At 50.2% G+C, this 16,445-nt stretch overlaps 1 protein-coding gene across 2 annotated transcripts in view; it reads left to right on the top strand.

The window, feature by feature from the left end:
• Positions 1 to 5,408, top strand: part of IFIH1 (interferon induced with helicase C domain 1) — a 56,272-nt gene extending 50,864 nt beyond the window's left edge. For both annotated transcript variants that reach the window (XM_045032066.1, XM_045032065.1), the window contains exons 13-16: positions 794 to 955; positions 1,497 to 1,687; positions 4,028 to 4,121; positions 4,220 to 5,408. In XM_045032066.1, the coding sequence (XP_044888001.1) occupies positions 794 to 955; positions 1,497 to 1,687; positions 4,028 to 4,121; positions 4,220 to 4,402 (630 nt within the window). In that variant the 3' untranslated portion in view covers positions 4,403 to 5,408. The remainder of the gene's footprint in view (positions 1 to 793; positions 956 to 1,496; positions 1,688 to 4,027; positions 4,122 to 4,219) is intronic.
• Positions 5,409 to 16,445: the final 11,037 nt, after the last annotated feature.

The raw sequence follows: 16,445 nt of genomic DNA, 5'->3' as shown, positions 1-16,445 counted from the left end.
AGATCTGTGGTGGCCCTTCCTGAAGATAGGAGGGAGGATGGGCAGAGCAAATGAGAAGGGCTGGCCTTTGCTCCCTTGTACCATGTTGGGAAAGGGGCTCCAGAAGGAGAAGTGTACCCACCCCTTCTGTTGATTTAATGAGCTTTCATTTACTAACTCTTCCCCCTCCCCCCTCTCCCCCCCGCTCCCAACCAAGATAAATGAGAGGTTTTTAGTGGGAAAAAATCCTAAATTATTCACTGACAATATTAATTATTTGTATTGCATCGGAACCTGGAGGCCCCAGCCCTGGTGTGCTAGACAGAGTACAAATAGATAACAAAAGACACCCTGCTCAGAAAAATTTACAGTCCAAGTAATGAACAGAATATAGAATTGTGAAGGCATTTGCTATGGTAAATAACACAGGCAAAGAAACACTTGCATCCCAAAATACCACTGTGCCTATGCTAGAATTTTATGTGTGAACTAATATGGGGTTTGTGTGTGCAACACTTTTTTTTTTTTTTCTGGGCAAAACTTAGGTTCTGAGTTTCAAAGATTTTGTCTCATGATCCCTTTAGCACCATATCTTCTTAACACCCACTTGCTAGGTGTTTTATCTTTAATGGACTACAGAAGCATCCCAGGGTATTAGAATGCTGTTTATCCAAGAGCTAGGTGAATAATCTTTAACTGCAAATATGCTGCACGGGGATTCTTATTCTCTTAACTGAACATCTTTAGTTACATGAATATGGCTGAGCAAAGGGCTGTGCAGGATTTCTAAGCCTATGTTTCTTGCAAACTGCAGGCCCGGGGTCGAGCTCGAGCTGATGAGAGCACCTATGTACTGGTGGCATCAGGTGGATCGGGAGCTGTTGAACGTGAAAATGTTAATATATTTCGTGAGCAAATGATGTATAAAGCTATTCGACGTGTCCAAAGGATGCGACAGGAGGAATATTTAAATAAGGTATTGCCTCTGACTTCTACTTCGTCTTATAAAGAGAAACAGGTCTGTTTCTTGAAGACTAAAAGGAACACTGTCAACACAATCTTATTTAAAAAAAAAAAAGTTAAATGTAGTATCTGGTATGACAGTTGCCCCCAATTCCTCATGCCAATATTTATTGTTTTACAACCACATTTACCTGTTTTTAAAAGAACATTTTCTCTTTCCTGTTGATGATGTTAGAAAAACCCACTTGAATTAAGTGAACCAGAGTATAAACAAAGTAACTGAAAATTTAGTGAAAAATGCTGTTCTCAAATCTCTGTGACAGTTGTTTTAGGAGTTAATTATAACAAGAAGATCAAGACGTAAATTGTTGGGCAAAAGAGTGATTTTAAAGTTGACTGTGTCCTTTTAATTGTATCCATTTCCAGAACCTGTATTCATTGCAAGTGTCTGGCGTCTTGGAAGTAAACTTGGAAATAAATCTTTCAGTTCTATAGATCTGCTGCTGTAGCTTCAGCAGACTATGACAGTGTTGTTGTTGTTGTTCTGCTTATAGATTCAGGGCTTTCAGATGCAAAGTATAATGGAAAAAAAAATGAAGGCGAAGAGAGATCAGCTTAAGACTTACAAGGAAAATCCATCACTAATAACTTTCCTTTGCAAAAATTGCCACAAACTGAAATGTTCTGGGGAAGACATACAAGTTATAGAAAACATGCATCATGTCAATGTGAAAAAGGAGTTCCAGTAAGTGTTAACCAACTACTTGTTCTCTTTGAGGAAGGAACCAGTTTTACTGTCAGTATGTCTGCAAAGAGCCCGTAACATTGCAGCTGCTATAAAATAAAATATCAAAGTATTTTGGGGGATATGTCAGCCAAATTCTGGCTAGTAAGAAATGGAGGACTCATTCCTCAGCTACACAAGGTTTTGGTGCAGCTGAGGAGGTGGGGGGGGGGGCATGGTGGCCCTAAGCTAAATAGAGGATGAAATATCAATAAATGAAAAAGATTAGGTTCCAGTTGCAATATTGACTAGGTCACTTTGTATAGACTGCATGTAATTAACAATCCAACCAGCAACCGAAAATGCTAAGTACGTGCAATATTGCAAACTGCAATACAGCATGTTTATATTTCCTTTTGTTTTCTGTTTTAGCAGTTTTTTTATATTAAACTTGCAACTTTAATGTTAAGCTAATTTTTAACTTCTGTGTATCATCAAGAGATAGAAAAGCGAAAAAAAGTTGTGCAGTTATTTTTGGAGTCAGTTTTAAACATTACGGCTTTATAGATTGAAGACAATAAAATAGCTATGGTACTATGCAGTTATATAACTATAGCTGTAACACTGTAATTGCTGAGCTCCATAATACCATAAGGTGAAACTAACCCAATACAAAGGGGTCTACATAGGGCCCTATATGCTAGTCAAACGCTGCTTAGATCTTGGTGCTGGGTGTAGAACAGTGATCCTAGGATGTTGCATGGGCATGTGATGTGTGTTGGGGTAAATTTCATCCACTGATCATAATGCAACCGAAATACTATTAGAAATGTCTTGCTGCAGGTGCACAAAAGAAATTGTAATTGCTTACAATGGAGTGTGTGTGTGTGTGTGTGTGTTATATTTCCAATTTGTCAGTCAATTATTCTTCACTGTGAACTAGCTCTATATCAGACTCCTCCCGACACTTGAGCACTTCCCCAAAAGTTACTCTTAGTTGAGACCACTTGCTGAAGGTTTCAGTCTAGGAGAACATTTGAGAATGTTTGAGAGAGTGAAAATGGGGAGTTAGAGAAAAGTTGAGCAGCAGCTGTAAATATTAGTATGGTATCTATGGTAGCAAAATGATAAGGAGGCCCCACAAAGAGCTCAGTAAGCAGCATACCACCTTGTTAGCATAATGTTGGCAGCTGCCTACCCAAGCACTAGATTAGTAATTCTTTTAACACTTCCACATAGCCTAGGAAACTCCAGACATCAAGCACTCAGTAGAATAACTAGCAGAATGAAGTACATGCACTCTGTAGCTTTGTATTTTCAGAACCAGGCACAGCTCCACATTGAGAGGAAATACAGAAGCAGGACCACCCACTCCCACACACTATTTCTCCTAAAGCTCCATGGCACATAGAGTGAGACAGCTGCACCACCATGTCGGGGGCTATGGCTACATTAGCGCTTCAAAGCGCTGCCGCGGCAGCGCTGCCGCGGCAGCGCTTTGAAGCGCTAAGTGTAGTCAAAGCCCCAGCACTGGGAGAAAGCTCTCCCAGCGCTGTCCGTACTCCAGCTCCCTGTGGGGAATAACGGACAGCGCTGGGAGCCGCGCTCCCAGCGCTGGGGCTTTGACTACACTGGCGCTTTGTAGCGCCGCAATTTGCAGCGCTGCAGAGGGTGTTTTTTCACACCCTGCTGCAGCGCTGCAAATTTGCAAGTGTAGCCATACCCTGAGGGTGTAGCATGCTCTCCTTTCTATGGAGGGTGTGCTCTGATGGCCAGTACATAGAGAAGGGAGGGTCAGTTATAGCACCACTTCTCCCCTGACTCCTAAGTAGGAGCTACCAGAGAGTAGCTACTACACTTAGGGTAGGTCTATACTTACCGCGCGGGTCGACGCGGAGAGTTCGACTTCTCGGAGTTCGAATTATCGCGTCTAATCAAGACGCGATAGTTCGAACTCCCCACGTGCTCCAGTCGACTCCGGAACTCCACCACTGCAAACGGCGGTGGCGAAGTCGACCTTGGAGCCGCGGACTTCGATCCCGCGGCGTCTGGACGGGTGAGTAGTTCGAACTAGGGTACTTCGAGTTCAGCTACGCTATTCGCGTAGCTGAACTTGCGTACCTTAGTTCGACCCCCCTTAGTGTAGACCAGGCCTTAGAGGTGCATACAGAGTGCAATTGGCATTGTCTTGCATTGTCTTGTACACACACAAGGGTCAGTCAGAGTTTATGGCAGCAGCACTAGTATAGCCATTTTACACCCACATCTTACTTCAGCAGTTATGGTCTGTACTGTATTTAAGGCCATCTCTGCTGTAAAAAGGATAACACCATCTGATTAATCTTTCCTGTCCATTTTCAGGGACCTTTACAGCATAAGAGAAAATAAAACACTGCAAGAAAAACATGCCGATTACCAAACAAATGGTGAAATTATCTGCAAAGACTGTGGGCAAGTAAGTGTGTGTTCCCTTTTTCTATTTTCTGCCAATATATTTCTGTCTGATTACACTGAATATTTTTACTGAAATACAACCTTCCTTACATTTTTCAGGCTTGGGGAAATATGATGGTGCACAAAGGTGTAGACCTGCCTTGTTTAAAGATCAGAAATTTTGTAGTTGTGTTCAAGGATAAGAAAACCTCAAACAAAATTTTCAAAAAATGGGGAGAGCTACCAATCAAGTTCCCTGTCTTTGACTATGCAGAGCATTATGTTTCCAGTGACGAAGATTAAGAATTCATTCAAGGATGTAAAGAAATGCAAATACTCAGCATTATTTTGACTGCTATAATCAGACTCCCCTTTTGCATACAGAAGGCCAAATTTTGCATCCTACAGACTGTGGAAGGCCTTGAATGCAGTAAAACTACTGTGTGTGAAGAAGGAGGACATGGAGAGGAGAGAGGACTATGCTGTCTGGCAGCTGTTTACACTCCAGCATGCAGTGGAGGTTTGGGATGGGTTGAGGAAAAAGAAGACCTCATGGAGCCAGGCTTAGTGTGGGTCTACAGAACAAACCTACTCTACCTACACAGCAGAATCCAGTCAATTATCAAGGTTTCCCTTATATTTTTTTAATTGCAGCTGTCATTTCTATTATTGTAATGAGTGCCTTTTGCTGGCTGAGACTTCCTTCAAATAGCCTTTCGCTGGCTGAGATTTTCTTCAAATATTTTGGGGGTTTTATTTCAAGAGATGTTTTTTAAAAATAACTTGATTGTAGTTCAAATGTGCTGAAAGCAGGGATTGGGAATCAGTTTTTGGTGACACAGCAGCGGAAGTGGAGTACAGGGTATGCAAGAGTTGGAGAGGGCCACTGACTCCTAGCAGTGGTCTAAGCTGGTCATTTTCCTCACCTCCTTCCTCATGTTCACACTACTGCTACTCAGAAGCACAGGTGACCTTGCTGTCTCTACTTCTACACTATGTCCTGAAAGAGGAGGCCAGTGAGGGGAGTAGATTTACCTAGTGTTGTCTCCCAGAATGCTCTGCTTCTCTCCCTTTATGCCATCCGCTGGTGACTCCCAAATGTGTTATGTGGTCAGACTAAAACTAAACTACTATTAAAACATGGTTTGAAAAATCACTGTATTTAAACCCATTTAAATATCCAGCCTCTCAAATTCCAGAGCTTCGGTGACAAATATAACTTTACCTGTGCAGTAACATGAAAAGACTGTGTAAAATGTTCGAGATAAAAGAATGTAGCCCATTAATAAATAATCTCTGTAAACTGTGATACAGCTTATTTCCTGTCACCATTAGTGCATAGACATTCATATACAGTAATTGTTGAAGCTTCTCTTCATGACATATTTTTTTAAACATGTGGTATAAAATCCTGGTCCTATTTGAAGTTGATGGCAAAACTCCTATTGATTTCAATAGGGCCAGAATTCCATCCTTGCAATTTAAAGTGCAGCTCTGCTCTAAATAGTGACTTCAAAAATGGCATCATGTGGGTCCATATTTGTCTCATTGACCAATTACATATTTTCTCACCTTACAAGTAAGATAACTGTGGGTCTTGTCTTGTCTTCCTAAATGTCAGCATTGTAAACTCAACCTGGGATCTCTGAAAGTAAAGCTGTGTTTTTTCTGGCTTGAGCATCATTGCTGGTAACCATGACCCGCATAGGCGCCGACTCCATGGGTGCCCCGGGGCTGGAGCACTCACGGGAAAAAAAAATAGTGAGTGCTAAGTACCCACCGGCAGGCTCCTCCTTCCCGCCTTAGCACCAGGCCCCATCGATCAGCTCGTCCCCCTCCCCCGCAATGCCTTCCACCGGCCACCATCAGCTGTTTGGCGGGGTGCTGGTGGAGGATTGGGAGGTGGGCCTGGGCGACACATGGCCCAGATGTAGGGAGTGGAATGGGCAGGATCAGCACCTTCCAGCCACTGAGACGTTGCTCTGCAGCCCTGCGCAGCGGTTGCCTGAGAGAGCATGGCTGGGGAGGTGACTCCCGCTGCCTGCCCGGGCTCAGGTGCTGGGGTCCCCGGCAGCCGAGCCAGGTGGGGAGCGGAAGCCACCTCCTCCCCAGCCAGGCTCTCTCAGGCCGCTGCCGGGCAGGGCTGCAGAGCAGTGACCAGGAGGGGCTGGCGTTAAAAGTGAGGGAGAGCAGCAGAACGTGCCAGGATGGCAGGCGCAGTGGGAGGACAAAGCGCCCCCCCATGCAGGTAACATGGGGCAGAGGGAGTGCGGTGGCCCTGGGGCTGAGCACGGGGACACACACACATGACCTGCCCTTTTGCTTGTGCCCCCCACTATGGGGAGGCACCAGTTGAATATGGGGCACCCTCGAGGGAGGGAGTGGGGCAGGAAGAGGTTGGGCGAGGGTGGGGCATTGGGGGGAAGGGGTGGAGTGGGGGTGGGGCCTAGGACGGAGCAGGCGGTCAAACACCCCCCAGGAAATCTGGAAGTCAGCACCTATGCTGACCCGAATGAGAGCTGCAAAAGTGCAGTTGAGGTGCAACTGCATTGTTCTGCAACTCCAGGTGAAGATTCTGCAGTTGAAACATAGCTAAAAATTCCTTTTGATTATGCACAAGACAGAAAGTAATCCAGCTCACTCTTTCATATGTATACCAGCTTTATGTTGCTAACAGAAGTAAAAAGTAGTATGCACTTGTTTTTGTTATTAAAGAATCAGTGTCCACAAGGAGCAGCTCTGTTGAGTTAGGACTTCTGTCCACACTTTAGGCATATTCAATTGTTACATAAAAAAGCAACATAAATTATGACTGACAGAAAATAGTAGCATAACATCCAGTTTAATTGAAATATGGTAGAGACTGATTGAGGTGAAGCCAAATTCAGCATTTATCTTGAGTGTCAGTAAAAAACTTGATGCTCAGTGAGACAGCACCACTGTAGGCAGGTATTACTACATGCTATCTAAATGTTTTAATAAGAAATACCTGGATATTTCTCCGTATCTATCATGAAATTTAGTTTAGTAGTATTTTTAAATATTAACATTTTAATGCACAATGAAATTAAAGGGGCAAATACTAAAATTGATTTGAGTCAATCAGCAGAGATTCTCATGAGTTATCTGAATGACTGAGGCAAGAATTTAAATAGAACAATATAGACCTCAGATGAGCCTATCAGAACAGACATTGAGATATGTAAATTAAAATTTACCATTGTTCCATACCACAGTTTGTTGATACCTGTGTTCTCCTTCTCATACATGTCATCTCTAGAAAGAAAGATGTTGTGTAGTTTTACTGTAATATTGTTAGCAGTTAGAGTGAAGTTGATCCCGGTTCAGCGCTCTGACTACTACTGGGAACTGTTGGTTATTCTGCACTGGCTGAGATCACATTTTACAAGCCCAAATACACATGTATGCATGGCAACGAATGAAGACTATATCATACACATATCTTTGGCTTCTGGTGAGTAAGTCATCTATGCTGTGCCATCATACTTGTGATTTATGGTATGGCCCTTGCTAGTTGTTCTATCATAGCCAACTAAGCGTGTATGCCAGCCTCATATCATGCATAACCTATGACACCAAATACTGAAGCTCCAGTTCACATATTGGCTAGGCAATTTCCACTCCAGTGCATTTGTTCACATATAGTGTTGTAAAACTCACATTGCTCATCCAGGAAGTGCGAAGTTGTAAAGATAGGACTAAATTGTCATATCTGTATCTACTAGTTTTATCTCCATTTATTGCCTTATGGTCTCAAAGTCCTTCAGGAGAGTGACAAATCCACACAGGGTTCCTGATTGTATTTTGCACTTAGAGCTCTGATTTTACTGACAGATGTGGAGAGGAAAAAACCATGTCTAATTATTAGGAATTTGTCTAGCTACGTTTGTGGATTCTTAAGAGCTCTGCTAAGGGTTAACTGTAAGTTAGGCTTCCATTGAGTTCCTTCTGCTCTCGATTTTAGTTGTATTTTGTATTTTGCCATCCACTTTGGTCAGGTGTCCTGCACACAACACACCTCTATCCCTCCATTTCTTCATCTGTAAAATGGGGATAACACTTTACCTGCCTAACTGGCACAGGTGTTGTGAAGAGTAATTAGATAATGTCAGTAATATACTTTGAATTTGAAGAGAGAGAGACAGGTGTACGGTCAAAATTTTGAAATGTCGGTACCTAAAGTTAGGCATCTAAATACACAGGTTTGGGCACCTGATTCAAGGGGGCCTGTGTTTACAGAGCTGATGAGCCTCTGCACTTCCAAACAATATTTGGCTCCCCAAGTTTCATATGAACCTCACCCTATATACAGTAGTGATACCACCTTCCTTGATTTCACTGCTGCTGCATTTCCCAGTGATACTGGCTGTCTACTCCCTCCTGTTAACGCTACTTCCTAACTCCACCCACTAGAACCTGACTGGCTTGGGTGGATGGTGACTCTACTGTCAGTTAAGTACCTTTCATATCACCATGTCCTAAAGGGACAGTGTCAGTAGGTTCTTTTTATTTTAGCTGAATGTTACAGTAACTAGAAGCTTTGGAAGCTGACCTCCTAGGCTCAGAGCATGTGAATTTGCCATGAGGTGGAGCAAACAAGCCTAGAAACTAGAAACTACATTGAAGTTGTTGCTCATACAGTGTGAGGTTCCCCTTTGCTCATGCCATAGTACAGCAAGGAAGAGCGAGGCCTAGATTCTCTTAGCAAAGGAGGGCTGCTTTACATAACATTTTGCTTATATAACATTTCTCCAAAGCTGTACATATGGCATGTCAAAAATGTGATTCCAAGGGCAAAATTCTCCCTTTGTATTTACATTGATTCAATTCATATGTGTTCTCCCTAAATATGTACAGCTCTCAACGACATATGCAGGGAGAGCTGAATGGTAGAGCTGAGAGAATTTTGCCTTGTGTACTGAGATCTCCAAAGCTACTCTTTTGTGTATTACTCAGCAGTCTGAAGATGCAAAACATTATTTCTTCTTCGAGTGATTGCTCCTATGCATTCCAGTTAGGTGTGCGCACCGCGCGTGCACGGCTCTTTGGAACATTTTTACCCTAGCAACTCCGGCGGGCCGGCTGGGCGCCCCCTGGAGTGGTGCCGCTATGGCGCTGAATATATACCCCAGCCGGCCCGTCCGCTCCTCAGTTCCTTCTTACCGCCCGTGACGGCCAGTTGGAACAGTGGAGTGCTCTCTTACCTCCACAGCCCTAGCGTTTTTCCATTCGTCAGTGTATATAGTTGGTTAACTTAGTTTAGTTGTTAGATTAGTTGAATAAGTTTAGTTAGTTATAGTATAGTAAGGGAATTAGAGGGGTTAGCCCCTCTTCTTCCACAACCGGTGCGGGCTCATGCCCAAGGCACCAGGGTTTAAGCCCTGTGCGGCTTGCCAGCGGCACATGCCCATTGGCGACCCGCACGACTCCTACCTGCGCTGCCTCGGGGAATCTCACAGGACAGATAAGTGCCCGATTTGCACAGCGTTTAAGCCGCGCACCAGAAAGGAGCGGGACTCTCACCTCAAGCAGCTCCTTACGGAGGTGGCACTTCAGCCTCCCGCGCCGTCCCCGGCGGCACCGAAATCGCCCTCGGTGCGCAGCGCACCAGCGGCACCGAGCCGCCCCGGTACCGACGCTGCTAGATCTTCGCAGACGGCACCGACGTCCCGGCACCATTCCCTCTCTCCACCGAGGAAGCGGAAGATGGCGCACTCGGCTTCTAAGCCTCCTGCTTCGGGACAGCTTACCCAGCCATCACCGGCACCTCCGGCACCGGCTGTGGTAGTGCACAAGCCGTGCACGGTTCCGTTGACTCCGGCACCTCAAGAGCCGTCGAGTCTGGTACCTCCCTGCTCCCCGGTGCCAACCGCGGTCGAGCTGCATCTCCCGTCTACGCCCGAGACATTCTCGATGGCGAGAGAGCTTATCGAGCTCACAGAGGCACCAAGCCTCCGGCCCCCGGCACCGCCGGTGCGGGCTGTTCAGTCGGTGGGCAAGCCGGCAATGATGCGGCCCCTGACCCCCGACAGACGGGATAGACGGTGCTCCAAGTCTCGGACCCGGTCCCGATCCAGGAAACGGTCGCCGTCACGCCGATCCCGATCCCGGCACCGATCAACGTCTCGGTACCGCTCCCCGTCTCGGCACCGGTCGCAGTCCCGGTACCGCTCAGTATCACAGTACCGGTCGCACTCCTGGCGACGTTCACGGTCCCGGTCACCGGACCGACGGTACCGTAGGAGGTCTGGCTCCCGGTACCGTTCTCGGCACCGCGACTCCTGAAGCCGCTCCCGTCACCGACGATCGAGGTCGCGGTCATGCTCCCGGTACCGAGACAATCGACGGTCCCGATCTCCATCCTGGCACCGCGACGGTCGGCACCGATCCTCGGCACCGTCCGGGGACAAACTGCCACCTTCCACGGCGCACTCCATCAGCGCCTCTGCCCCCCGGTGGCCTTCGCATCAGCCGTCAGTCGCCTCTCAGGCGGGCAGCGGGAGAGATCTCCGGCCTGGCACCCAGAACCAGGACCTTGGACCACAGTAGTGGGGTTTTGGGGTCCCCTGGGCCTACCATGAGCCCCAAGGGATCCCTTTCCCCCCGCGTCCCGCGGGTGCTGAACACAGGGTGCCAGAAGCGACAGTGAGCAGGCCTCCCCCATCACCACCGGGTGAGGCCCTGTCGCCGTCCGGTCCCGCAGAGCATCCGGGGTACGATACAGCTTCCCACCCCCCTGAGCAACCACCGGCAGATGCGGTGGTCCAGACTCTTTCCTCGTCTTCCTCACCGGATGAGGCGGTGGCGGGGGCCGCTACGGCGGACCCTCCTCCGATTGACTTGCGGGCCCACCAGGACCTTCTTCGCAGGGTGGCGAAGGCTATTGACCTCCCGGTGGCGGAGGTCCCGGAGGACGAAGACCCGGTGACCAACGTCATCGGAGCCGAGGCCCCGTTGCGGGTGGCCCTCCCATTTATCCGGAGTATTAAGAAAAATGCCACTACCATCTGGCAGTCACCGGCGTCCGTCCCTCCTACCGCAAGGGGTGTCGAACGAAAATACTCGGTCCCCCCCACTGGATACGAGTATTTGTACACCCACCCCACTCCAGACTCCCTCGTCGTGCAGTCTGTTAATGACCGCGAGAGGCATGGACAGCCAGCCCCGGCGCCAAAGTCCAAGGACGCCAGGCGCATGGACCCATTGGGCCGAAAAGTGTATTCGGCGGGAGGTCTCCAGCTCCGGATTGCCAACCAGTTGGCCCTCCTAGCTCGTTACACCTTTGACATTTTCGTGTCCCTAACTAAGTTCTCGGAGCTGATCCTGACGGCTTCCCGACAGGAGTTCTCCGCTCTAGTCGAAGAGGGCAGAAAAGCCTCCCGGTCCTCCATCCAGGCTGCTCTGGACTCGGCGGACTCAGGGGCCAGAACTTTGGCCTCAGGAGTGACCATGCGGCGCATCTCCTGGCTGCAGTCCTCCACCTTGCCGCCGGAGGTGCAATATACCCTACAGGACCTCCCCTTTGAGACTCACGGTCTGTTCTCGGAGAAAACGGACTCCAGGATCCAGACCCTCAAGGATGGTCGTATCGCTATTCGCACTCTGGGTATGCACACACCGGCTACCCAGAGGCGCTCATTCCGGCAACAACAGCCCTACCGGCCTTTTACCCAGGCCAGATCGTGGCCGTATAATAGTCGGCGGAACGGTCTGAACCGCCGTAGGCCATCCGGCAGCAGGCGCAACCAGGCCCAGGCGTCGTCCAAGGCCCCGCAAGGGCCCAAGCAGGCGTTTTGATGGGACGCCCGAGGACGGCCCAGCAGTCTCTTCCCCAGATCCTTCCCGTTTATTTTGCAACCGCCTTTCTCACTTCCTCCCGGCGTGGTCCCGAATAACGACGGACAGCTGGGTACTTCATACTGTCCAGCACGGGTATCGCCTTCAGTTTATTTCGCCCCCACCCTCCCACCCACCCTCCTCGTCCCTCTTCAGGGACCCCTCTCACGAGCAATTCCTCCTACAAGAGGTCGAGACTCTGTTGAGCTTGGGTGCCATAGAGGAGGTGCCGCACGATATGCGGGGCAGGGGATTCTATTCCCGTTATTTTCTGATCCCCAAGGTGAAAGGAGGTCTCAGACCTTTATTGGACTCCCTCCGGGAGCTCAACAAGTACCTGGTCAAGCTCAAATTTCGCATGGTAACCCTGGGGTCCATTATCCCCTCCCTGGATCCGGAAGACTGGTTTGCCGCCCTCGATATGAAGGACACGTACTTCCATATCGCGATCTACCCTCCCCATCGACGCTACCTGCGGTTCGTGGTCAACAGTGCGCACTACCAGTTTGCGGTACTACCCTTCGGCCTGTCCACCGCGCCGAGGGTCTTCACCAAGTGCATGGCGGTAGTTGCTGCAGACCTCCGCCGTCGTCGCGTTCACGTCTACCCGTATCTCGACGACTGGCTGGTTTGCGGACCATCCCGACAACTGGTAGCAGATCAAATTTCAGAAATACTATCCCTGTTTTGGGTACTGGGCCTTCTCGTCAATGCCGAAAAGTCCTCATTGATTCCATCACAGAGAGTGGAGTTCATCGGAGCGGTCCTTGACTCCACGGTAGCCAGGGCCTGCCTCCCTCGACCTCGGCACCAGACGATGGTCTCCATCATCCGAGACCTGCACACCTTTCCCACTACAACAGTTCGGTCCTGCCTACGCCTCCTGGGTCACATGGCATCCTGCACGTTTGTCACCGCCTACGCGAGACTGCGCCTTTGCCCATTTCAATCCTGGCTGGCGTCAGTGTACCGCCCGCACCACGACTCCATAGACATGGTAGTCATGGTCACGGAGCCTACCCTCGATTCGCTCAGCTGGTGGCTGGACCCAGAGGTCGTGTGTGCAGGAGTCCCGTTCCGCCCTCCTCGTCCATCCGTCACACTGACCACGGATGCCTCGGTGTTGGGATGGGGGGCTCACTTGGGCGACCTTCACACACAGGGTCTCTGGTCGCCCCAAGAGCTATCCCTCCACATCAACGTCCGGGAGCTGCGAGCGATCCGCTTGGCGTGTCTCGCCTTCCGTGCCCGTCTGCAAGACCGCTGCATGGCGGTGTTCACGGACAACACGACGGCGATGTTCTACGTGAACAAGCAGGGCGGAGCCCGCTCCTCCCTGCTCTGCAAGGAAGCCATGCTCCTGTGGGACTTCTGCATGACCCACTCGATTCGCCTGGAAGCGTCCTTTCTTCCAGGAGTGCAGAACACGCTGGCCGACCATCTCAGCAGATCGTTCCTCTCCCACGAGTGGTCTCTCCGTCCGGATGTGGTGCACACAATTTTCCGGAGGTGGGGGTTTCCCCAGATAGACCTGTTTGCCTCCAAGGAGAACAGGAAGTGCCATCTGTTTTGTTCATACCAGGGTCGCTCCCCAGGCTCCCTGTCGGATGCATTCCTCTGCTCCTGGACGGATCACCACCTCTATGCCTTCCCTCTGTTCCCGCTCGTACACCGAGTGCTACTGAAGCTTCGGAGGGACAGGGCCCGCGTCATACTCGTCGCTCCGGCCTGGCCGAGGCAGCACTGGTACACCCTGCTGCTCGTGCTCTCCGTTCGGGATCCCATCCCCCTTCCGTTATGGCCGGATCTCATCACGCAGGACTTCGGCAGACTCCGCCATCCGAACCTGCAGTCCCTCCATCTTACAGCTTGGTGCCTGCGTGGTTGACCCACGCGGAGAGGGACTGTTCGGCGGCAGTACAGCAAGTCCTTCTAGAGAGCAGAAAGCCTTCCACTCGCTCCACCTACCTCGCGAAATGGAAGCGTTTCGCGCTCTGGTGTGATGAACCCGGCCTCAATCCCTTCGTAGTCCCTATCCCTACAATCCTGGACTACCTCTGGTACCTTAAGGAGCAAGGTCTGGCGGTCTCCTCCTTGAAGGTGCACCTGGCAGCAGTGTCCGCCTTTCGTCCATCCATGGGAGGTCGGTCCATCTTCTCCAACCAGATGGTTTCCCGCTTCCTTAAAGGCCTGGACCGCTTGTACCCGCCGGTGCGGCGTCCTACCCCGACCTGGGATTTAAACATCGTTCTCGCCAAGCTTATAGGACCGCCCTTCGAGCCTCTGGCCACGTGCTCTTTGCTCTACCTCTCCTGGAAGACAGCCTTCCTCGTTGCAATTACATCAGCAAGACGAGTCTCTGAGCTCCGTGCTCTAACGGTTAGTCCACCATACACCGTCTTCCACGGAGACAAGGTGCAGCTTCGACCACACCCGGCCTTCCTCCCTAAGGTGGTGTCGGCCTTTCACCTCAACCAGGAGATCTTCCTTCCGGTCTTCTTCCCGAAGCCGCACGCCTCACCTCGTGAGCAACAGCTTCACACCCTGGACGTCCGCAGGGCCCTCGCTTTTTATATCGAGCGGACGAAGCCCTTCCGGCGTTCGCCACAGCTGTTTGTAGCAGTTGCCGACCGCATGAAAGGCGAGCCGGTCTCCTCGCAGCGGATTTCCTCCTGGGTGACGGCATGTATCCGGACATGCTACGAGCTTGCTCGCATGCCACCATGCCGCCTCACCGCTCACTCGACGAGAGCGCACGCCTCGTCGGCCGCCTTCCTGGCCCATGTCCCCATCCAGGACATCTGTAGAGCGGCCACCTGGTCTTCTGTCCACACCTTCACTTCCCACTACGCGTTGGTGCAGCAATCCAGAGACGATGCAGCCTTCGGCTCCGCAGTCTTACACTCTGCCACGTCTCACTCCGACCCCACCGCCTAGGTAAGGCTTGGGAATCACCTAACTGGAATGCATAGGAGCAATCACTTGAAGAAGAAAAGACGGTTACTCACCGTAGTAACTGTTGTTCTTCGAGATGTGTTGCTCCTATCCATTCCAGACCCGCCCTCCTTCCCCACTGTCGGAGTAGCTGGCAAGAAGGAACTGAGGAGCGGACGGGCCGGCTGGGGTATATATTCAGCGCCATAGCGGCGCCACTCCAGGGGGCGCCCAGCCGGCCCGCCGGAGTTGCTAGGGTAAAAATGTTCCGAAGAGCCGTGCACGCGCGGCGCGCACACCTAACTGGAATGGATAGGAGCAACACATCTAGAAGAACAACAGTTACTACGGTGAGTAACCGTCTTTTTCTTTTTTAACTAACTTTTGATGTAAGAGCCCATGGACCTAGACCCAGAATTTGCAGGATTTGAGGCAGACACTATTGCTTTGTTGCCTTCAAGGGTCCAGGCAGGGTTGCCACCAAGAATTATTGAGGGGGTAAGTCCTTCAGGAAGTCCTGCCCTAAGAAGCATGAGTGACAGCCATCTGTGATTCCTTGATTGGCTGGCACTCCACATATAAACCAGGAAGCCATTTCTGGGTGCTTCTGCCTTAGATCCTACTCACTGTGACTTGCCTTGATCCAAGACTTCCAGCTCTCAGACTAGGCTCACCTCCTGACCCTGATCCTGGGTTTACCATCTAAGACTTAAGACCATTGCTGATCAAGGCCCTGGCCTGTCCCAACCCTGATTCTCACCTCATGCTCTCAGTTTGGTAACAGTCTCTGACTTTGTGTTTGTGACCTGGCCTGGCCCTGGATTGATCTTTTCCCCACCCCTATACTGAGCAGCTCAGTTCATGGCCACAGGCTGCCCATGACCCAGCTCTGACATTTACACTCTCCTACTTCCATGCTCCCACTTCTATCTCCTTATTGTAAACCTAAAGATTATTGTTCTTCGAGTGATTGCTCTGTGTATTCCACAGTAAGTGTGCGTGCTCGCCACGTGCGCCGGTGCTGGAAGTTTTTCCCTTAGCAGTACCCGTAGTGGGGGAGCACCGCCGCGACCCCTGGAGTGGCGCCTCTATATTCTGTAGGGAGCTGCGCACTCCCCCCACCCTCAGTTCCTTCTTGTCGCCAGTGAAGGTAGTCGGAACTTCGTGCTCCAGCTTTGCTGCAGCTTCTCTAGTTAGCCTTAGTAGTACAGTTCTTCAATAGTTAAATAGTTTCTCCAGTTAGTCGTCTGGGCTCGGGGCATGACCCGTGCCCCAGGCTTCAAGTCGTGCGACTCCTGTTCTATGCCAAGAAGTGATCCGCACATGCAGTGTCTCCGCTGCTTGGGCGAGACCCACGTAAGTGAGCACTGTAGGATCTGTAGATCTTTCAAACCATGGACTAAGAGGGAGAGGGACATTAGACTTTGCGCTCTTCCAATGGAATCAGCGCTGACCCCAGCACCGCCACACGGAACGGATTTGGTGCCCAGCACCGCGTCTTCGATACGGAGCGAAGTCCCCTCCACTAGCCGGCATCATTCCCCTGCAAAGAAGC

This window comes from Mauremys mutica, chromosome 10, assembly GCF_020497125.1.
Source record: "Mauremys mutica isolate MM-2020 ecotype Southern chromosome 10, ASM2049712v1, whole genome shotgun sequence".
Taxonomy (NCBI): domain Eukaryota; kingdom Metazoa; phylum Chordata; order Testudines; family Geoemydidae; genus Mauremys; species Mauremys mutica.
Note: the sequence above shows the minus strand (reverse complement) of the source record. Positions and strands in the feature narration are given on the sequence as shown.